At 43.4% G+C, this 22,667-nt stretch overlaps 2 protein-coding genes and 2 pseudogenes across 2 annotated transcripts; 1 reads left to right on the top strand and 3 right to left on the bottom strand.

Moving 5' to 3' along the window:
• Window positions 1–2,403: 2,403 nt before the first annotated feature.
• Window positions 2,404–3,574, bottom strand: LOC121578554 (transcription factor HES-5-like). Its single transcript, XM_041892920.1, has 2 exons — window positions 3,465–3,574; window positions 2,404–3,351 (listed from the first exon to the last, which is right to left on the bottom strand). Exons 1-2 carry the CDS (start codon window positions 3,525–3,527, stop codon window positions 2,950–2,952), a joined length of 465 nt encoding a protein of 154 aa, XP_041748854.1. The 5' UTR covers window positions 3,528–3,574; the 3' UTR covers window positions 2,404–2,949.
• Window positions 3,575–10,145: 6,571 nt separating this feature from the next.
• On the top strand, window positions 10,146–11,133 carry LOC121578787 (transcription factor HES-5-like). Its single transcript, XM_045224100.1, has 3 exons — window positions 10,146–10,259; window positions 10,380–10,716; window positions 11,123–11,133. The coding sequence occupies exons 1-3, from the start codon at window positions 10,155–10,157 to the stop codon at window positions 11,131–11,133; spliced, it is 453 nt and encodes a 150-aa protein (XP_045080035.1). The 5' UTR covers window positions 10,146–10,154.
• Window positions 11,134–16,465: 5,332 nt separating this feature from the next.
• LOC121577712 lies at window positions 16,466–17,555 on the bottom strand (annotated as a pseudogene).
• A 2,513-nt stretch (window positions 17,556–20,068) lies between these two features.
• Window positions 20,069–21,618, bottom strand: LOC121577714 (annotated as a pseudogene).
• Window positions 21,619–22,667: the final 1,049 nt, after the last annotated feature.

Here is a 22,667-nt window from a genome sequence, read left to right as displayed (position 1 = left end):
GACTATCACCTGGGAGCAGACTTGCCCTCCAGACTGACACCTGCTTGTGTCAGGCAGATAAGATGGGTTTCCCACGGCACTACACAGCAAGTCATTGCTACAGGCACAGGCCCATCCTGTCATATAGATACTAACACTCATGTCTTCAAAGCAAAGGTTAACCCTCACAGCACTGTTGTGTCACTAAGTCAATAAATTCTCTAATCATAATATAAGTAAATTCAGACTTTATTTTGTACACACCATTAGATTAAAGAACAGATATAGAAATGCAATGGCACACAGGGTGGAGTATACTTTAACGAGAAATGTAATTTAAATGTAAATCCAAACTAGTTTGAATACTATCCAAATTTAAATACATGCCAGTTTAATACATTATTTATGAAATGTGTACAACCAATATTAGATTTTTCTTGCTAAGAAATACAGGGGGACTGTTAACGATATCACTTGTATTTAATAATAAGAAGGACATGACAATTAAATTAATTTGCTGTTTGTTTCTCCAGGGGGAGGGGAAGTGAGTGGAGGGGGGATCAGGATTCTCAGCATCATGCCTAGAGGATAATTTAGCGTGGCACACTTCCTTTGTCCCTGCGATGAAAGGGGAGAATGAAACAGGAGTGTGGGAAAGCCGAGGAGAGGTAGGCCCCACACAGGAGAGACACGCCACATAGTCACACAGCCCAACAGGCAGTCAGGCAGAGGCCCGGCTCACCAGCTGTTTGATGAAACCAGAGCTGACAGAGCCGACTGCCCAATGTTAGCCTGGGGCTTAACATACAAAGCCCAAGACAGGCACGTTGGACACGCACACACAGGCACTTACACGTGTGTGTGCACCAACGCTCATGTTCTCATTTTAATCGTACCTGTACTTGTATATACATACATTTTTATATGAGTATGCATTTAATTTTCTCTTATTGGCGGTGTCAGTACATACAATGTCTAATAAAAAGCATGAGCTGGCGCACACCCAGAGAAAGTTATTTAGTGTAGAGGTGCTGACTAACGGTGAATAAACTGTAAGCTATAAAAACAAAAAGAGTAGCACACTATGTGTAAACTCCCAGTAATTTATTGGGTAAACCACCAACGTTTCGGCATCACTGTGCCTTCTTCAGTACATACAACGTCAACATATTATCAACACATGCAAATTAATAAATAATCAAACATATCTTAACTATAATATAGAGCTACAAACTTAAGACTGCACCTTTAATAAAACTATTATTGACATTAGACCTATGAAGGGAGTAGATTCTAAGATTTAGAATACATGAATTGTGTGTGTGACAAAGTGTGACAGACAGACAGAGAGAGAGAAAGAGAGAGAGAGAGAGAGAGAGAGAGAGAGAGAGAGAGAGAGAGAGAGAGAGAGAGAGAGAGAGAGGCAGGCAGACAGACAGACAGACAGACAGACAGACAGACAGACAGACAGACAGACAGACAGACAGACAGACAGACAGACAGACAGACAGCAACACAATTAGACCCAACCAAATCATGAGAAAACTAAAACATAATTACTTGACACATTGGAAAGGATTAACCAAATAACAGAGAAAACTGGAATGCTATTTGGCCCTAAACAGAGAGTAAATATACAGTGGGAGAATACCTGAACATTGTGACTGACCCAAAATTAAGGAAGACTTTGACTATTTACAGACTCAGTGAGCATGGCCTTGCTACTGAGAGAGGCCGCTGTAGGCAGACCTGGCTCTGAAGATAAGACAAACTATGTGCACACTGCCCACAAACTGAGCTGCACTTCCTGAACTCATGCCAAATGGATGACCATATTAGAGACACATATTTCCGTCAGATTACACAGACCCACAAAGAATTTGAAAACAAATCAAATTTCGATAAACTCACATATCTATTAGGTGAAATACCACAGTGTGCCACCACAGCAGCAATATTTGTGACCTGTTGCCACAAGAAAAGGCAACCAGTGAAGAACAAACACCATTGTAAATACAACCCATATTTATGTTTATCTATTTTCCCTTTTGTACTTCAACTATTTGCACATTGTTACAACACTGTATATAGCCATAATATGACATTTAAAATGTCTCTATTATTTTGAAACTTTTGTGAGGGTAATGTTTACTGTTCATTTCTGAATGTTTATTTAACTTTTTTAAATTATCTATTTAACTTGCTTTGGCAATGTAAACATATGTTTCCCATGCAAATAAAGCCCTTTGAATTGAATTGAGAAAGAGAGAGAGCAAGAGAGAGAGAGAGAGAGAGAGAGAGAGAGAGAGAGAGAGAGAGAGAGAGAGAGAGAGAGAGAGAGAGAGAGAGAGAGAGAGAGAGAGAGAGAGAGAGAGAGAGACTTCAGACTTCAGTGGTGATAAAATAATCAATAGTACCAATATGCATTGTCAATATCATTGTTTATTTTGGTATGATATCCACTTGTGCACCCAGTTTAGGTTACATGTCAACAATGTCAAAATACAAAGTCTTCACACATTCACTGTAGAAATTCTAAACAAAAATGTTTCGGTATGCATGATGACTCATCATGTGCAATCTGTTCCTTTACAAAAGGATTTCACTTTTAATAACACTTAAACGTGATAATTAATCTCCAATAAATATTTTGCATTTTGAATACAATTGATTATATATTCATCATCAATATTTGAGTCGACTCCATAGGAGTCATATGCCAGATGGCAGAAAGTTTAGATGACAGAAAAAGTATTGCCTACGTCTATTCACAAAGCAGATTCATAGTAGTCTATTTTACAGACAGCTCCATACAGGAGACAACAAACAATAACGCTTGTCATATGACGTTTGCTATCCTTCATAAAGGACCTAAGCAGATAGTACAATCGGAAATAGAGATTTCCTACAGCATAAAAGATGGTAAACACCCATCCAGTTTGTGACATAGAGAGTCTCTATGCTATGGTTCTACCAAGGCCTCCAGACTGGTTCGTGGCCACTGGTGGCCTGCTTCACTGAACCTTGGCTGTGGTTTTGGTGTTGGGAGGAGAGTGGAGAGGAGGGACAGATGTCCTGGCCAGCTCTCTGGAGGTTCAGGAGCGTCATGTCCTTCATGGAGCTGGAAGACAGGAAGTGTAGTGTCTCCCTCCAACACTGGGAGTGGCCCTCACTGTGAGCCCTCTGACGGACTGGGCTCTGAGGCTGCAGTTGCTGCTTCAGGAACCCCACCGTCATCTCCAGGATGTCAGCCTTCTCCAGCTTGGCATTGGGGTCCTGTTTGTGGAACTCCCTCTCCAGCAGGGTCTTGAGCTGCTCTATGCAGGTGTTGATGCGGTCTCTACGCATCTTCTCCACAACTGGTTTCCTTAGCTGATGAAGAAAAGAGGGCATTCAGTTAGTTCTATGTCCTTTAAGTTAAAATCATGAAGAAAAGGATTCAATAGTAAACTATGACACAAACATATGTTATAAACAAAACTTACTTTATGTTTGTCTTTAGTAGAGAGCATGGTGTTGGCAGAGTCTCTGGTGTAGGTAGGAGCCATTCTTCTAGAGAGAGAGAGAAAGAGAGAGTGTGCTTCTCTGAGGAAGGCGAGTGAGTTGTGAGCTGAAAGAGGAGCCCACTCCCCTATTTATAGGAGGGCATTAGCATTACAAAGCCATGTGTACCAGGCTGGATTAGTTTTCCCACACTCCAAGGCCAGTGGGTGAGGCGGACACAACAATGGGAGAGGCATCCATTATCTCATGGTTTACTGGCCTCAACAGAGGGAACGGTGCTGCAGATATTAGAGGCACAGACTGAACACAAGCAGGTCGTTACACTTTTATTACCTGGGAATATTCCTTATCAGGCAGATGGGGACTCGGTCAGACAGTAGACTTGATAAGGGACCTTAAAAGCATACAAAATAAGTCACTGCACACTTCACATGGCAGATAGGCAGGGAATAATCACACTAAAGATATTATTAAGATTAAAAAATTTTTTTTTGCAAATAACGTTAGACAAAGAAAGCCAGATAGATGTCATCATTTTTTTGCTACTTCATTTTTACATTTTTAGTCATTTAGCAGATGCTCTTATCCAGAGCGACTTACAGTTAGTGAGTGCATACATTTTCATACTTCATCCCAGTTATCCTGACCTCCACACTTACAGCAACAGTTAGTATGTCACGGTTTCGGCCGAGGCTGCTCCTCCTCCTTGTTCGGGCAGGCTTCGGCGGTCGTCGTCCCCGGAGTACTAGCTATCACCGTTTGATGTTTTCGCTGTCTGTTGGTTTTGTCTGATTGTGTACACCTGTGTCCTGTTTAGTTGATTATGTCCTCTATAAGTTTCCCGTTTGGTTAGTCTTGTGTAGTGTGTTATTGTTCGCCTGTCATCAGGTCGGCTCGTTGTTTGTTTGTTGTTTTCCTGTCGTCGCACTGTACTGTTTTCGTGCGCCTTTGGAATACTAGCCTTTTGTGCATTGTTTGCGCATCGTTCGCCTCTTGTTTGTTTTGAGGCCAGTGTTTTATATATTTTTGGTCGTGTTGAGTAAAGTATTGGACTGAGCTTCTGTGTCTGCGTTTGACTCCTTCACTACATCATCATCAGCCGTTGTGACAGAATAACACACCACTATGGAGTCAGCAGCGGCGGCACCCAAGTCGCTGGAGGAACGGATCAGCCATCAAGACACCATGATCTGGCGACTTGAGGCCACCATGAACGAGGTGGCGAACACTCTGCACCGTTTGGTCACCAGAGAGGTGCCCACACCGCCGCACACCTTACCATCAACATCGACCAGTCCTCCTCTTCCAGCACCGGAACTCAGCGGTATTCGGCTCTCGCTCCCGAGGGCATATGATGGTACCGCAGCCGGATGTCAGGGGTTCCTCCTGCAGGTGGGACTCTACCTGGCCACCATACACCCGGCGCCCTCGGGATACGAGAGCGTCTCCGCCCTCATCTCCTGTCTCACCGGCAAGGCATTAGAGTGGGCTAACGCCGAATGGAGGGGAATAGACGCCGCCACCATCACCTACGCGGAGTTCTCCCGCCGCTTCAGGGCCGTGTTCGACCATCCACCAGAGAGGAAGGCGGCGGGGGAGCGTCTGTTCCACCATCGACAGGAGAGGAGGAGCGCACAGGAGTTCGCCCTGGAGTTCCGGACTCTAGCAGCGGATGCAGGGTGGAATGAGCGGGCCCTCATCGACCACTACCGATGTAGTCTACGGGAGGACGTCCGTCGAGAGTTGGCCTGCAGGGATTCCCATCTTACCTTCGACCAGCTGGTGGACATGTCCATCCGGCTTGACACCCTGCTGGCTATCCGCGGACGCACCGAGTGGGGGTCGTCCATTCCACCCTCCAGCACCTCCGAGCCGAGCCCTATGGAGCTCGGAGGTGCTGGCGCTAGAGAGAGGAGGAGGAGGAACCCGAGGGGGGCTGTTCCCTGCACCAACTGTGGCCGTGGAGGGCACACTGCGGCTCGGTGCTGGGTAGGGTCTCCTAGGGGAGAGGACGACAGGCCACGCACTGGGGAGTCATTCCAGGTAAGTAGGCGTCCCACTTACCCAGAGCTCTCTGTTGTGCACGTCTGTTTACCTGTACATTTTCCACAGGTTGCACCTCATTCCCAGCATAAGGCGCTAGTCGATTCAGGCGCAGCTGGGAATTTTGTTGATCGACATTTTTGTTTAAGACTAGGGATTCCCCTTCTTCCGGTCGACGCCCCATTTCCTGTCCATGCTTTAGACAGCCGTCCCTTGGGATCGGGGTTGATTAGGGAGGTCACTGCGCCACTTAGGATGAGGACGCAGGGGGGTCATGAGGAAACTATTCAGCTATATCTGATTGACTCTCCTGCGTATCCGGTGGTGCTGGGGCTTCCCTGGTTGATTACCCATAATCCGTCTATTTCGTGGCAAGAGAGGGCTCTTAAGGAGTGGTCTGCCCAGTGTGTGGGGCGATGTCTAGGTGTTTCCGTGGGGGCGACCTCGGTGGAGAGTCCAAACCAGGTGCCCGACTGCATATTCCCCCCGAGTATGAGGATTTGGCAATCGTGTTCAGTAAATCGAGGGCGACGCGGTTGCCTCCCCATAGGCAGGGAGATTGTGCGATAGACCTCCAGGCAGGAGCAGCGCTTCCACGGAGCCATGTGTATCCTCTGTCTCAGGAGGAGAAGAGAGCTATGGAGACGTACATAGCTGAATCTCTGAGACAAGGATACATACGGCCATCCACTTCCCCTGCGTCCTCGAGCTTCTTTTTTGTGAAGAAGAAGGATGGGGGTTTGCGCCCGTGCATTGATTACCGTAGTCTCAATCAGATCACGGTGAAATACAGTTATCCACTCCCGCTGATTGCGACTATGACTGAGTCATTGCACGGGGCGCGTTTCTTCACAAAACTAGATCTCAGGAGCGCATACAACTTGGTGCGCATCAGAGGGGGTGATGAATGGAAGACAGCATTTAGTACCACCTCAGGTCATTATGAGTATCTCGTCATGCCATACGGGTTGATGAACGCTCCTTCAGTCTTCCAATCCTTCGTAGATGAGATTTTCAGGGACATGCAGGGGCAGGGTGTGGTCGTGTACATTGATGACATACTTGTGTACTCTTCCACCCGAGCCGAGCATGTAGCCCTGGTGCGTCGAGTGTTGAGGAGGCTGTTGGAGCACGACCTGTATGTCAAGGCAGAGAAATGTCTGTTTTTCCAGGAGTCTATCTCCTTTTTGGGTTATCAGTTGTCTGCGTCAGGGGTGAAGATGGAGGTAGACCGTGTGTCAGCCGTGCGTAATTGGCAAACTCCAACCACTGTTAAAGAGGTGCAGCAGTTTTTGGGGTTTGCAAATTACTACCGGAGGTTTATCCGGGGTTTTGGACAGGTGGCAGCTCCCATAACGTCTCTGTTGAAGGGGGGTCCCGTGCGTCTGCAGTGGTCAGCCGAGGCAGACAGGGCTTTTGGGAGACTGAAGGACCTGTTTACTTCGGCTCCGGTGCTGGCGCATCCGGATCCCTCTTTACCATTTCAGGTAGAGGTTGACGCGTCAGAGGCCGGTATTGGGGCCGTACTTTCGCAACGGTCCGGCACGCCACCTAAACTCCGCCCCTGTGCTTTTTACTCCAAAAAGCTCAGCCCGGCGGAGCGAAATTATGACGTAGGGGACAGGGAGCTGTTAGCCGTGGTACAGGCCCTAAAGGTGTGGAGGCATTGGCTTGAGGGGGCTCAACACCCTTTTCTCATTTTGACTGACCACCGTAACCTGGAGTACATCCGGGCAGCTAGGAGATTGAACCCTCGCCAGGCGCGGTGGAACATGTTTTTAGCCCGTTTCGTATTTAAGATCACGTACATCCCTGGGTCCCAGAACGGTAAGGGAGACGCACTGTCTCGGCGGTATGACACGGAGGAGAGGTCCGTGGAGCCCACTCCCATACTGCCGGAGTCGTGTCTGGTGGCACCGGTAGTGTGGGAGGTCGATGCGGAAATCGAGCGGGCGTTGCGTACCGACCCTAGTCCTCCACAGTGCCCGGTGGGTCGGACATACATTCCGCTCGAGGTTCGGGATCGATTGATATATTGGGCTCACACGTCACCCTCCTCTGGACATCCTGGTATTGGCCGGACTGTGCACTGCCTTAGCGCTAAGTACTGGTGGCCAACGTTAGCCAGGGATGTGAGGGTTTATGTCTCCTCCTGCTCGGTGTGCGCCCAGTGTAAGGCGCCTAGACACCTGCCCAGGGGTAAGTTACAACCCCTGCCCGTTCCACAATGACCATGGTCTCACCTCTCGGTGGATTTCGTCACAGACCTTCCCCCCTCACAGGGGAATACTACATTACTGGTCGTTGTGGATCGGTTCTCCAAGGCCTGTCGTCTGCTCCCAATGCCGGGTCTTCCTACTGCCCTACAGACCGCCGAAGCTCTATTCACCCACGTGTTCCGGCACTACGGGGTACCCGAGGATATAGTGTCTGATCGAGGTCCCCAGTTTACTTCCAGAGTCTGGAGGGCGTTTATGGAGCGTTTGGGGCGCTCGGTGAGCCTGACCTCGAGTTACCACCCGGAGAGTAATGGGCAGGTGGAACGTGTGAACCAGAGTGTGGGTAGGTTTCTTAGATCGTATTGCCAGGACCGGCCGGAGGAGTGGGCGAGGTATGTCCCCTGGGCAGAGATGGCCCAGAACTCCCTCCGCCACTCCTCAACCAATCTAACCCCTTTCCAATGTGTGTTAGGTTACCAGCCGGTTCTGGCACTGTGGCAGCAGAGCCAGATCGAGGCTCCTGCGGTGGATGAGTGGATGCGGCGCTCGGAGGAGACGTGGAACGCTGCACACGTCCACTTGCAGCGGGCTATCCGTCGTCAGAAAGCGAGCGCCGATCTCCACCGCAGTGAGGGGCCGGTGTACGCACCTGGTGATCGAGTCTGACTCTCTACCAGAAACCTGCCTCTCAGCCTGCCCTGCCGGAAACTGGGTCGGCGGTTTGTGGGGCCTTTTAAAGTCCTGAGAAGATTGAACGAGGTGTGTTACCGATTACAACTACCTATTAACTATAAGAACATTAACCCCTCGTTCCATGTGTCTCTTCTCAGGACGGTGGTAGCTGGTCCACTCCAGGACGATGAGATAAGGGAGACTCCTCCGCCCCCACTTGACATCGAGGGGGCTCCGGCATACACAGTTCGGGCCATCTTGGACTCAAGACGTCGGATGGGGGGTCTCCAGTATCTCGTGGAGTGGGAGGGGTACGGTCCGGAGGAACGGTGCTGGGTGCCGAGGAGAGACATCCTAGACCCGTCTCTCCTGACTGAGTTCCACCGTAGTCATCCTACGCGCCCTGCTCCGCGTCCTCCTGGTCGTCCCCGAGGCCGGGGTCGGCGCACGGCTGGGACCGCGCGTCAAGGGGGGGGTACTGTCACGGTTTCGGCCGAGGCTGCTCCTCCTCCTTGTTCGGGCAGGCTTCGGCGGTCGTCGTCCCCGGAGTACTAGCTATCACCGTTTGATGTTTTCGCTGTCTGTTGGTTTTGTCTGATTGTGTACACCTGTGTCCTGTTTAGTTGATTATGTCCTCTATAAGTTTCCCGTTTGGTTAGTCTTGTGTTGTGTGTTATTGTTCGCCTGTCATCAGGTCGGCTCGTTGTTTGTTTGTTGTTTTCCTGTCGTCGCACTCGCACTGTGCTGTTTTCGTGCGCCTTTGGAATACTAGCCTTTTGCGCATTGTTGCGCATTGTTCGCCTCTTGTTTGTTTTGAGGCCAGTTTTTTGTATATTTTTGGTCGTGTTGAGTAAAGTATTGGACTGAGCTTCTGTGTCTGCATTTGACTCCTTCACCACATCATCATCAGCCGTTGTGACATAGTATCATTAATATGTAGGACAAATTGATTATTAATCTAAACCATATTGGTCAGGCACACTTCTAATCTGTCCCTCCAGATTATTCAACTGTGTGTGTGTGCGTGTGTGCGTGCGCGCGTGTGTGTGTGACAGAGCGATAGAGGGAGGCGAGAGAGATAGAGAGCGATTATTCGTTCATTTTAACTTGACATTAAATTAGTTAAAGGGCTAAAGTATGCAACTGCATTTACCGACAGATGGTGCAGTAAACACAGAATGTAGGCTACCTACCGGAAAGTGGAAAGTGATAGGCAACCACACATTCGATTTCCTGTGGAGCATCGCGTGGATCTAGCTTGATGAGTTATTTGACAAGCACCATGGTCGCAAAATGCATCTTTGATGTTTGTGGTAACGTGTGCCCGGCTACTCCTGTTTCCCCCCCTATCTCACCATGTGGTGGACATCAAAGATCCGTCAAAGGAGACAGACTATTTTGCTCATGGTAAATGGTGGGCTCGTGGGCAGTGTAGTAAGGCGCCAAGGTAGGTGTGATTAAGCGGCACACTTTTGGGTGACAGCATGTCCGAGTCACACACTTATGTTCCTTCCAACAGTGTTAGTGGAACATGGCAGATGGGGGATGTCATCAAATATATGTCGCTGAAATTTTATTGCAGTCGTCGGCTATATGGTTGGCTGTGGAGTGTGGGAAAGTTTCAGGTGTTAAAAGTCCACGCAATTAGGTAGGGATGCGCGTAGTATAAATACAGACACAGGTTGCTGGGCTACAGATAGCTTTGTGTGAGAGCTCGTTGAAGAACATCCACTCTATATGTCCCAAGTTGGAACGCCTCAGTTTCTAACGGCCATGGCTCCTTTTGCTGAAAGCAATAGGCCTACTTCTGTTGAGAACTCGCCCTGTTCATCCAACAATAAGGTAAGTAGCCTAATGTTCGACCTTTGACAAGCACAACAACATTTTATTTTAATATTTTTTAGTTTCAGTTTAATTATCACGAACAATAGCCTAATATTTTTTTCTTTATCCTTCCTTTAGTTACGGAAGCTCATTGTGGAGAAAATTCGGAGAGACCGCATCAACAGCAGCATTGAGCAACTGAGGAAACTTCTCCACGGAGGACAGATATGTGGCCAGCAGCAGCAGCAGCGCTCATCCAACCTGGAGAAAGCCGATATTTTGGAGTTGGCAGTGAGTTTCCTACAGAAGGAGACCACAGCGGGCGTTTCGCCCACCTACTCCCAGGGCTGCTCCCAGTGTCTGCAGGAGACCCTCCGCCACCTGTCCCTTCACGCGCCCCTGCAGGCTGCAGAACTAGAGGAGATCAAACGCTTTTACGTGCTCCAGAAAACAGCCCTGTCCAGGCGCATGTCAGGTGAACAGCACGCGCGATCTGCAGCCAAGCAGTCAACATCAAGGTCATTATCACCGCGGTCCCAAGGCTCTCTGTGGAGGCCATGGTAATAGCCTACTGACAATGATCACTGTATCACAAGACTAGGGAAACTTACCTGAACATTTTGAATCAGATTTGCTCCTCTCAGCCCAAAAACCAATGCTGTCGTTGATGTGTCTTATTTTCATAATAGGCTTTTTATTGTCAGTTGTGCAACATTTGCACATGTCTTGTTTTGATGTACCTATGAAATTGTCTACAGTGTATGACAAATACTACTTCAAAGCAATTTTTCTCTTATAGAGAGTAAGCTTCTCGAATTATTTTGCCTTTTGTAAAGGCGTTATACTCTGTTTTGTTGTATGATGTTAATTCTCTTTTCAAGTTCAGCAATGATTATTTTCACATCATGTTGTAATTGATATCACTTATTAAACATTCCTGATTATTTTATAGTAATTCTATCGGTTCTGTCTTGGATCTATTTCACTGTTACAATCACGCTGACTCAAGGTGCACTGAGCCAATTGTGGAATGACTTTCAACATAATTATGTTAGTAGGGTAACATTGATCAGCCTTAGCTGGCAATGGCATTAGTAACTTAGTTTAGAAAGACTTTACTTCGTATGCTGCAGTGGCGGGAAATTCTACACTACCAGTCAAAAGTTTTAGAACACTTACTCATTCAAGGGTTTGTCTTTATTTGTAACTATTTTCTACATTGTAGAATAATAGTGAAGATATCAAAACTATGAAATAACACATATGGTTGTAGTAACCAAAAAAGTCTTAAACAAGTAAAAATATATTTGATATTTGATATTCTTCAAATAGCCACCCTTTGCCTTAATGACAGCTTTGCACAATATTGGCATTCTCTCAACCAGATTCACCTGGAATGCTTTTCCAACAGTCTTGAAGGAGTTCCCACATATGCTGAGCACTTGGCTGCTTTTCCTTACATTTACATTTTAGTCATTTAGCAGACGCTCTTATCCAGAGCGACTTACAGTTAGTGAGTGCATACATGTTTTCATACATTTTTCACTCTGCGGTCCGACTCATCCCAAACCATCTCATTTGGTTGAGGTTGGGGGATTGTGGAGGCCAGGTCATCTGATGCAGCACTCCATCACTCTCCTTCCTGGTAAAATAGCCCTTGCACAGTCTGGAGGTGTGTTGGGTCATTGTCCTGTTGAAAAACAAATGATAGTCCCACTAAGCCCAAACCAGATGGGATGGCGTATCGCTGCAGAATGCTGTGGTAGCCATGCTGGTTAAGTGTGCCTTGAATTCTAAATAAATCACAGACAGTGTCACCAGAAAAGCACCCCCACACCATAACACCTCCTCCTCCATGCTTTACTGTGGGAAATACACATGCGGAGATCATCCGTTCACCCACACCGTGTCACACAAAGACACCAATTTGGACTTCAGACCAAAGGACAGATTTCCACCAGTCTAATGTCTATTGCTCATGTTTCTTGTCCCAAGCAAGTCTCTTCTTCTTATTGGTGTCCTTTAGCAGTGGTTTCTTTGCAGCAATTCGACCATGAAGGCCTGATTCACACAGTCTCCTCTGAACAGTTGATGTTGAGATGTGTCTGTTACTTGAACTCTGTGAAGCATTTATTTGGGTTGCAATCTCTGAGGCTGGTAACTCTAATGAACCTATCTTCTGCAGCAGAGGGAACTCTGTGTCTTCCATTCCTGTGGCGGTCCTCATGAGAGCCAGTTTCATCACAGCGCTTGATGGTTTTTGCGACTGCACTTGAAGAAACTTTCAAAGTTCTTGAAATGTTCCATATTGACTGACCATGTCCTAAAGTAATGATGGACTGTCATTTCTCTTTGCTTATTTGAGCTGTTCTTGCCATAATATGGACTTGGTATTTTACCAAATAGGGCTATCTTCTGAGGAAGTTGAACAGACTGATATATACGCAATAACTTTTCAATATTACCTTATCACTACAAAATGTAGTGATAACAAAACAGCATGTCCTACCTATATGGTTTCATCTTAAAAAGGATCCATCATATAGACAATCACAAACAGATATAAAAGCTATGTTGGGTTAAAAATCCTCATGGAGGACCATTCAAATTATTGTTGATCATGAATTAAAACATGATCAACATAATCAACACATGTTTCATAAAACACGAAGGTTATTATTTCAATTAACACTACAAAAATGGAGTGTTCATCGATTGGATCATTTTCATAGAAACATAAATAAAAATAGGTTCTCAGTCACATCAATACTTTTAAAACCTCCTGCATAAACAGAAGATGAGGAATATTTATTCCTATTCTCATTACTGTCCACGACATTAATCTTAGACCAACATGGTCCATTGTGTTTGTCTCAGAGTGGAGCTCCAGTCTCCTTAGAGTAGATCATTGCTGAAGTGATTATAGGCGCCATGGCTGGATCTCTGTGCTGTAGAGGTCTCTGTGTAGAAAGTGAATCTGATATCTACTGGCTTCATCTCTCCTATATATAGTCCCAGATCTGCATAAGAAATGTGTGTGTCTTGGGCTTGTTGGAGTTTCTCACAGTCTGTAGCCAATGGGTGAGCTTGGGAGGGCAATAAGGAATGTGGAGCTGCTACATGCTCAGTGTTCTTATTGCTGGGGGACAATGGTCACGTCTCAGGGGAACAGGTGGATGGGTGGTGGGTGATGGAGAGTGACTCACAGAGTGCTGTGTGACTCTGGGAAAGTGGTGACCCCCAGATCTGCTGCCTGATGTTGGGATCAATGACACTGACAGAGCACACGCTCATCATCACAATTTACACATGTGAAATTGACACAGATCCTCTACATTAAAACTCTTGGTGCTACACAAGTATTTTTGATGGTTGGGTTTGTTGTTGAATGCCATTAAACTGATTGATTATTGATGTTCTTCTTGAAGAGAAAGAGTTTTGTATCTACACACCTTCACTACTTCTGTATTCTGAGAATGGAGGGAATTCTCCTTCAGTGTTGAGAGTTCAGAGGTAGCAGATGTGTCCTCTGTCTTGGGGCTATTGGTTAGTGTGAGTAGAGCACTAATCTGAGTTTCCCACACTGAGTCCTGTGTGCTGTGATGAATGTACTACAAAAGCTGCTCAGTGGACTATTAGTGCCGGCCATTGACTCTGTGTTGTCTATAGACAGAGCCTGACATCACCAACCATCTGGATTCTGGAGGGAAAAACCAGGACTGGCTGATTCATGATCTGAACTTACAAGATGCTCATGCATCATTATAGAAAAATCATTAAAATAATTATACAGAAAATACGAATATAATGCACAATCAAAATGGCATTGAAAGTTATCATAATATATTTGTGTCTTATCTCTCATATTGAAACATAAACCAGACACATATCCATATAATAATTGAGAAATAAGCATTTTCTACTCATGTATATTTGCAGAGAATATGCTTACATAATATTTTTTATTTATTAATTGCATAAGCAAGAGTAAGAAATAACCCCAAATACCCCCTCCCACCCATTCTATCCACTGAACAATACAAGTGTGCCTATTCCCCGTTAAGACTCACAGGTGCTGGTGGTACTGATGAGGCTAATGACTCTAAACTGAGACTCTGCTCTCCAGAGCTTTCCCACACTCTGCCCATTGAGAGAGCTTCCACTAAACAATAGAAGTGTGCCTTGTTAAATGCTAATTAATCTCTACACAGGCAGTTCCCATAAAGCCACTGGAGGTAAAGCCCATTACTGAAATATTTCACACCAAAAAACGGTAAAGATACACTGTTACAGATAATCAAGGCAAACCTGTGTGTTTGTGTACACAAACAAATAGCATGTTTTAACTGTACCCCACATACAAACAGTATAAATACTGGACTAATTGCATTGATCTTGATGAAGAAGAAGTACTGTCCAAATGTGCTGCAAAAAAGCAAATGATCAAAATATGATGTCTTCAACCTTTATTTAGAAAATGTATATATTTGATCAGTTTTCTTCCTACAAAACACAAAATACAGAACATTTAAGGGCTCATAAGCAGTAGATCCCTTGATTTCCCCATTGAGACCTAGACCCCCCTCTAATCTTTGACAGTCCAGGGTAGAGGTCTGAATCTATTGTCCCAAAGGGGCTCTGTGAGTGATTTTTCCTGGGTTTCCCACACTCTCTCCATTCACTGCTTTCAATGGAGGAACAATAGAAGTGTGTCTTATTGCACATCACATTATGCAGCCCTGCAGCCGTACATTGTTAAACCACTAAGATGACAGCAGAAGTTTTCTTCCAACACCTGGAATCACTGATACATCATGAACAAACTAATATTCATGGCATGCCAATTCTATTGCAATACATTCTGAAATACTAAAAATACATTTACGTAAAACAGGTGTTTCAGTAAAAACAACACAGCCATGCCTCTGGGAACTCATATTATAAATTATCTATTTCAAACTTCATTACACTTGAGTGATATTATATGTCAAATAAACAGCCTGAATCATTCATTAGTATTTTATGACTATATCAAACCAATTAATGTGAAGTTATAATATGTGACTAGAAAAATATTTATCTTACTCTGTAGATTTTGAACAAAGCACAAAGAGGTGAATGATATATAGATTTAGTGTGTCATTCTTTCAAGATAATTCTGTAGAGTCTTAGCTCATAGTAGGCTTTGTTCGATTCAGCCCCATATGGTCTAGCTAGTAGCTCTATGTGGAATTTGATAAATCAGTAATGTAACTGTGATGGAAGGTTGTCAACAGAAGAATAGAGTAACAAACAACAACATTTCATTTTATGATTTGTGTATTTATTGAGTAGCTCAATGAGTCTCATCATTGAAAACCTTAATTTAAGGTAAATATTTCAACAAAAATGAAGTGATTAAACATCACAACAAGAATTTGGATAAATCTCCAAGACATAAGATACTCTAAGAGTATAGGATACACAATTACTGTTTTTATAAAAGACAACCTATTGTTTAAAATTAACAAGAGGTTTTACAATGAGAGAGAACAGTTTTCTCCCATCTGCAATGTGCACATTATTCAAATAATGTGAGCAACATTTTCACACATTATGCCTTCGCACATAGTCTGATCTTAAAACAGATGAAATATTGCTTATCACACAGTGAAGATAACAGGTATTATACCCATCTTTGGTAAATAATCCTCATGGAGGAACAGTGATGCTATAGCTTAGGTTGTTCAATATCAAACAGATAACTGATACATGCTTCACAGAAGATGCTCAATATAAAGTCAACATGACCATATCACTACACAAATGTAGTGTTAACAACAACAACAAAAAATTGTTTTCTCTTATACGTTTTGACCTTAAAACAGATCAGTCACAGACAACCACAAAGAAAATGATGATAAAATACACGTAGTGGGTTAAAAGTCCTCATGAAGGACCATTCAGGTTATTGTTGATTATGAATGAACACATGATAAACATAACTAACACGTTTCACAAAACATAAAGGTTATGATTTCAGAAATGCAGTGTTCATCGATTGGATCATTATCTTAGAAAAACAATTTAACTTCAGTACAACTGAAATAAAAATCTCAATCACAGAAAGACTTGTAAAAACTCCTACATAAAAAGAAGATAAAGAAGATCTATTCTCATCCATGACATTAACGTTAGACCATCATGGTCCATCAAGTTTGTCTGAGTGGAGCTTCTTTAGGACTCTACCAGGGCCTCCAGAGGGCGCTGTTGACTGGACTCTTCTCTTTGGTGATGCTGTGCTGGGGTGGGGGACTCAGCTGAGGCAGGTCACTCTCCCTCCTGTTCTTATCAGAGGATGGCTGCAGGCTCTGGAAGTGGCTCAGCAGTCTTCTCTGGGATGTGTCTTCACCTCATCCTTGGACAGGAAGTTCCCAATCTCTTGGACACACCTGGAGTAACCCTGATTGACAGGTGCTTAGCAGGATGAGGAGCTCACTGGCTGGGACTGTTGCTGTCGTCTCAGGAAGCAAACTGTCATCTCCAGGATGTCTGCTTTCTCCGTCATCTGCAGGATGTCTGCTTTCTCCATCTCAGAGTCAGGTTGATGGTTGAGGATCTCTGGACCCAGGAGAGACTTGAGCTGCTCAAGGCTGCTGTTGATACGACCTCTGAATATCTTCTCCACCACTGGCTTTCTTAGCTGCAAGAAGAGATGATGAGCGTCATTAATAACCTTATTCTGATATATGGCATTATTGAAACAAATAAACCATCCATCAAAGTCAATAAATGTCCTTGAATTTGAATCTTCAATTTACCTTGTTGGTCAGAGTCAGGTGCTCCTTAGAGTAGATCATTGCTGAAGTGATTGTAGGTGCCATGGCTTGATCTCTGTGCTGTAGAGGTCTCTATGTAGAAAGTGAATCTGATTTCTACTGGTTTCATCTCTCCTCAATATAGTCCCAGATCTGCATATGAATGTGTGTGTATTGGGCTTGTTGGAGTTTCTCACAGTCTGTAGCCAATGGGTGAGCTTGGGAGGACAATGAGAAATGTGGAGCTGCCACATGCTCAGTGTTCTTATTGCTGGGGGACAATGGTCACTCTCAGGGGAACAGGTGGAGGGGTGGTGAGTGATGGAGAGTGTGAATCTGCTGCCTGATGTTGGGATCGATGACACTGACAGAGCACACGCTCATCATCACAATTTACACGTGTGAGATTGACACAGATCCTCTACATTAAAACTCTTGGCGTTTACCCAAATCCTTTAGATTGTTGCATTTTGAGGAACAGCCTGCTATGTCCTTGATACACTGCAGTTTGGTCACATTTAAGCACTTAAAATGATTTTAAACTCTGTTAATCTGATATGATGAATGACTTGCATTGTTTTACTATATTTATAAACAACATATCCATTTGGTAATTCCTTGTGATTTCAGTATTTAACTTTTTCTAATCTAGAAAAAATAACAATTAGACAACATTAGGGAAAAGTAGGATATCAAGTTTTTTGGAAGGAATTCACTCCCTGTTTTGGGAGTCCAGATGCAGCAGATTGTGTCCTCTGTCTTGGGGCTACTGGTCAGTTTCTGAAGTAAAAGTTTCTCAAGTAAAAGTGAAAGTCACCCAGTAAAATACTACTTGAGTAAAAGTCTAGAAGTATTTGGTTTTAAATATACTTAAGTATCAAAAGTAAATGGAATAGCTAAAATGTACTTAAGTATCAAAAGTAAAAGTATAAATCATTTAATCTTCCTTATATTAAGTAAACCAGACGGCACAATTTTTATTTCTTATTTTTGTATTTATGGGTAGCCAGGGGCACACTCCAACACTCAGATATAATTTACAAACAAAGCATTTGTGTTTAGTGAGTCCGCCAGATTAGAGGCAGTAGGGATGAGCAGGGATGTTCTCTTGATAAGTGTGTGAATTGGACCATTTTCCTGTCAAAATGTAACGAGTACTTTTGGGTGTCAGGGAAAATGTATGGAGTAAAAAGTACATTATTTTCTTTAGGAATGTAGTGAAGTAAAAGTAAAAGTTGCCACACATATAAATAGTAAAGTAAAGTACAGATACCCCAAAAAACTACTTAAGCAGTACTTTAAAGTATTTTTACTTAAGTACTTTACACCACTGGTTTCTGAGAGAGCTAGTCGAGTTTCCCACACTGAGTCCTGTGTGCTGTGATCAATGCACTACAAAAGCTGCTCAGTGGACCATTAGTGACGGCTATTGGGTCTGTTTTGTACTATAGACAGAACTTGACAGACAATCTGGATTCTGGAGGGAAACACCAGCACTGGCTGATTCAATGCCTAAACTAACAAGACACATTTTTAGAAAGAGATTGTTAGCCAATCAAAATATCATATGATTGTGTCTACTTTTGAACTAAAACTTTTAATTAATTTAACTTTTTGTTTAATTACAAAATATTTTCAATTCCCTTGAGATTTGTGAGTGCTTCACTTCTTTCTACACAAATAAGTGGGCTACACAAATTGACTAATAAAGATTGTTCAGTCATAGAGATAGAAAAACTGAAAACGGCTTTCATCATTTTGGTAAATCTGAGTTTCCTTTATTTCATCTTTCTTTTATTTCCCTCCTAAAGTATGCCTTTTCCCCATTGAGACTCACAGGTGCTTCTGGAACTGGTGAAACTAAACTGTGACTCTGCTCTCCAGAGCTTTCCCACGCTCTGCCCATTGAGAGAGCTTCCACTAAACAATAGAAGTGTGCCTTGTTATATGTTAATGAATCTCTACACAAGCAGTTCATTAAGCCCCTGGGGGCAAAGCTCATTACTGAAATATTGTTCTTAAGAAACAGATGAAAGACTCACTGTTACAGAGAATCAATTCAAGTTGGAAGCATGTTTGTGTACACAATCAAATTACATATTTTTAACCATGCCCCACATACAAACAGTTTAGAAAATGTGTTTAAATGCTTTATGTCACTGGTTATGTAGATAGGCCTTATTGTTCTTGGAGAAGGGCACATTTCTGCCTCAAAAATACATAATGGATGCCTTTCACATTTTTAAAATATGATGTTTTTATTTTTATTTTCTAAACATTTGTGGGATTATAAGAAATAGATCCATTGATTTGTCCATAGAGAGCCAGACCCCCCTCTGACAGTCCAGGGTAGAGGTCCCTGTCTATTGTCCCAAAGGGGCTCTGTGAGTGAGTTTTCCTCAGTTTCCCACACTCTCTCCATTCACTACATTCAATGGAGGAACAATAGAAGTGTGTCTTATTGCACATCACATTAGCTATTGAGTTTTGGGGGCACAGCTGCCCTAAACTTTTAGAGCACTAAGATGACAGTAGCAGTTTTGGCCCAGCACCTGAAATTACTTATGACCAAACTAAAGTCACAGAAATGCAATTGTAATACGTTCTGATACACTGAAAATAAATGTATGTAAGATAGGTGCATCAGTCATTTTTTAAACCACATTCATGCCTCCTCGGGAACTCATATTTATGATTAATTATCTACAGTCACTTACACATGTCAACTAAAACAATTCATGCAATGTCTTGTCATGTCTTTTCCTGGTTAAATAAAGGAAAAAATTTTAATTATGTGTGGATAGAAATGTCCAATCTTTATCTTACGTGGTAGACTTTGAATGAAGCACCCAGAGAGGTACAAATTAATATTGATTCAGTGTTGCATTCTAGTGAATTCAATATCCTTATTTACAGTAATAGTAGGCTTTTTTGTTTCTACATGTGGAATTTCATAAATCAGTAACGTAACTGTGCTGGAAACAACATTTAATTTAATGATTTGTGTATTTATTCAGATTGACTCAATGATTCACATAATTGAAAACCTTAATTTAAGGTAAATATTTCAATATAAATAAAATGACTAAACATCACAACAAGAACTTGGACGTATCTCCAAGACATGATATTCAAACAGAGTTAATGTCTTTATTAGGATACACAGTTAATGTCTTTATAAAAGACAACATATTGTTTAAAATAAACAAGAGGTTTTACAATGAGAGAGAACAGTTTTCACAATCTGCAATGTGTACATTATTCAAATCATGTGAGCAACATTTTCACACATAAAGTCTTCACACATAAAGTCTGATCTTAAAACAGATCAAATATTGCTAATCACAGAGTGATGATAACAGGTACTGTATAATACCCAGTTTGGGAAAATAATCGTCATGGAGGAACAGTGATGCTGTAGCTCAAGTTGATCAATATCAAATAGATAACTGATACACATAGCTGTTTGGGGGTGGGGGTGCTGATTTATTTATTTTATCTACAGACGGCTATATCGGTCCGGAAATATAGGACTAGTATACATGTTTCACAGAAGATCAATATAATGTCAATATGACCATATCACTACACAAATTTAGTGGTAAGAAAGCAAACACGTTTTTTATCTTATACGCTGACCTTAAAAAATATAAGGCATAAACAATCACAAACAGATTGGTGATATAACACCCATTTTGGGTTAAAAGTCCTCATGGAGGGCCATTCAAGTTATTGTTGATCATGAATAAACACATGATCAACGTAATCAACACGTGTTTTAAAAAATACTACAGAAATGTAGTGCTCATCGATTGCATCATTTCCGTCGAAAAACCTTTCAACTTGTTCAGTACAACTGAATTTAAATGTCTCAATCGCAGCAATACTTTTAAAAACCTACATAAGCAGAAGATGAAGAAGAAGATATCTTCCTATTCACATTACTGTCCATGACATTGATCTAAGACCAACATGGTCCATTGTGTTTGTCTAGGCTGGGTAGCTCATCTGAGGCAGGTCACTCTCCCTCCTGTTCTTATCAGAGGATGGCTGCAGGCTCTGGAAGTGGCTCAGCAGTCTTCTCTGGGATGTGTCTTCACCTCATCCTTGGACAGGAAGTGCAAAATCTCTTGGACACACCTGGAGTAGCCCTGATTGACATGTGCTGAGCAGGATGAGGAGCTCACTGGCTGGGTCTGTTGCTGTTGTTTCTGTCGTCTCAGGAAGCAAACCGTCATCTCCAGGATGTCTGCTTCCTCCATCTTGGAGTTAGACTGCTGGTTGAGGAATCTCTGGACCCAGGAGAGACTTGAGCTGCTCAATGCTGCTGTTGATACGATCTCTGAACAACTTCTCCACCACAGGCTTTCTTAGCTGCGAGAAGAGGAGAGGAGAGTCATTCATAACCTTATTCTGGAATATGGCATTATTGAAACAAATAGAAAATCATTCAAATTGAATTAATTTCCATGAATTTGAATCTTCAATTTACCTTATTGGTCAGATTCAGCTGCTCCTTATAGTAGATTATAGCTGAAGTGATTGTAGGTACCATGGCATGATCTCTGTGCTGTAGAGGTCTCTATGTAGAAAGTGAATCATGATTTCTACTGGCTTCATCTCTCCTATATATAGTCCCAAATCTGCATATGAATGTGTGGGTCTTGCGCTCGTTGGAGTTTCTCACAGTCTGTAGCCAATGGATGATCTTCGGAGGACAATAAGGAATGTTTCCCAGAAGTCCCAGGCAGCACACTTCCCTCCTCTGAGCTCCACAGCACAGCTTGCTCCCTGCACAAAGCTGTGTGCCCCAGTCACAAGCCCTCCTCTCGGGAGCTTGGAGCCACAGAGACACACGGCTTCCCACACTTCTGCATGTAGTCTGCTGAGGCCTGACACACAATAGAAGTGTGTCTGCTATCACAAAGACCCACTGGCTGTTCCCATGCAGGCTTACAGGGCAAACCATCTGGATCAGTTAAAATTGCGATGGCCAGTTTATAGTCCAATATTTTGCTGATGGTTGGCTATTAGCCCAAAGACAGGTAATCCAAGCAACTATGTGCTCATCACTGTCTTTATCATATTCCTACTATAAAATGGTCATATTATAAATAAAGACGCATGTTGTTGTGTCTTCTGTGATGTGTATATGTGTTGCAATGAGTAGAAAGACTTGTAATCCTAGCATATGTGCCATATTATAATTCTGATGATTTGTATCACAACTTGACATGAGAACATCGTTTTTCTGAGTACACATGGGCATAGCCACGTTCCCACGGACTAATGTGGCCGACCTCTTTGGCGCATGGCATAAAGAACAACATCCCACCTGTCCTGTGTGGAATTAGCTTTTATTCCCACTGACTATTGTCCCAACATCCGAGCCCTCTGATTTGCTGCAGAGCATGTGACAGCTTAGGAGGAGGCACATACACACAAAGTGGAGATGCAGAGCTCACTAAGGAAGACTCTCTAAGCATCAGCTGACCCAAGACCAGCAGCAACGCAGCACAGCAGAGGAGCTACCACAACACAAACTCTAGAGCAAAACCTACCAAGACCAACATCTCTACTTTATTGACAAGCTTCAAACTCAAGACCAATATCTAAAAATGCCAGCCTA

The sequence above is a fragment of the Coregonus clupeaformis genome, chromosome 12 (assembly GCF_020615455.1).
Source record: "Coregonus clupeaformis isolate EN_2021a chromosome 12, ASM2061545v1, whole genome shotgun sequence".
In the NCBI taxonomy this organism is placed as follows: domain Eukaryota; kingdom Metazoa; phylum Chordata; class Actinopteri; order Salmoniformes; family Salmonidae; genus Coregonus; species Coregonus clupeaformis.
Note: the sequence above shows the minus strand (reverse complement) of the source record. Positions and strands in the feature narration are given on the sequence as shown.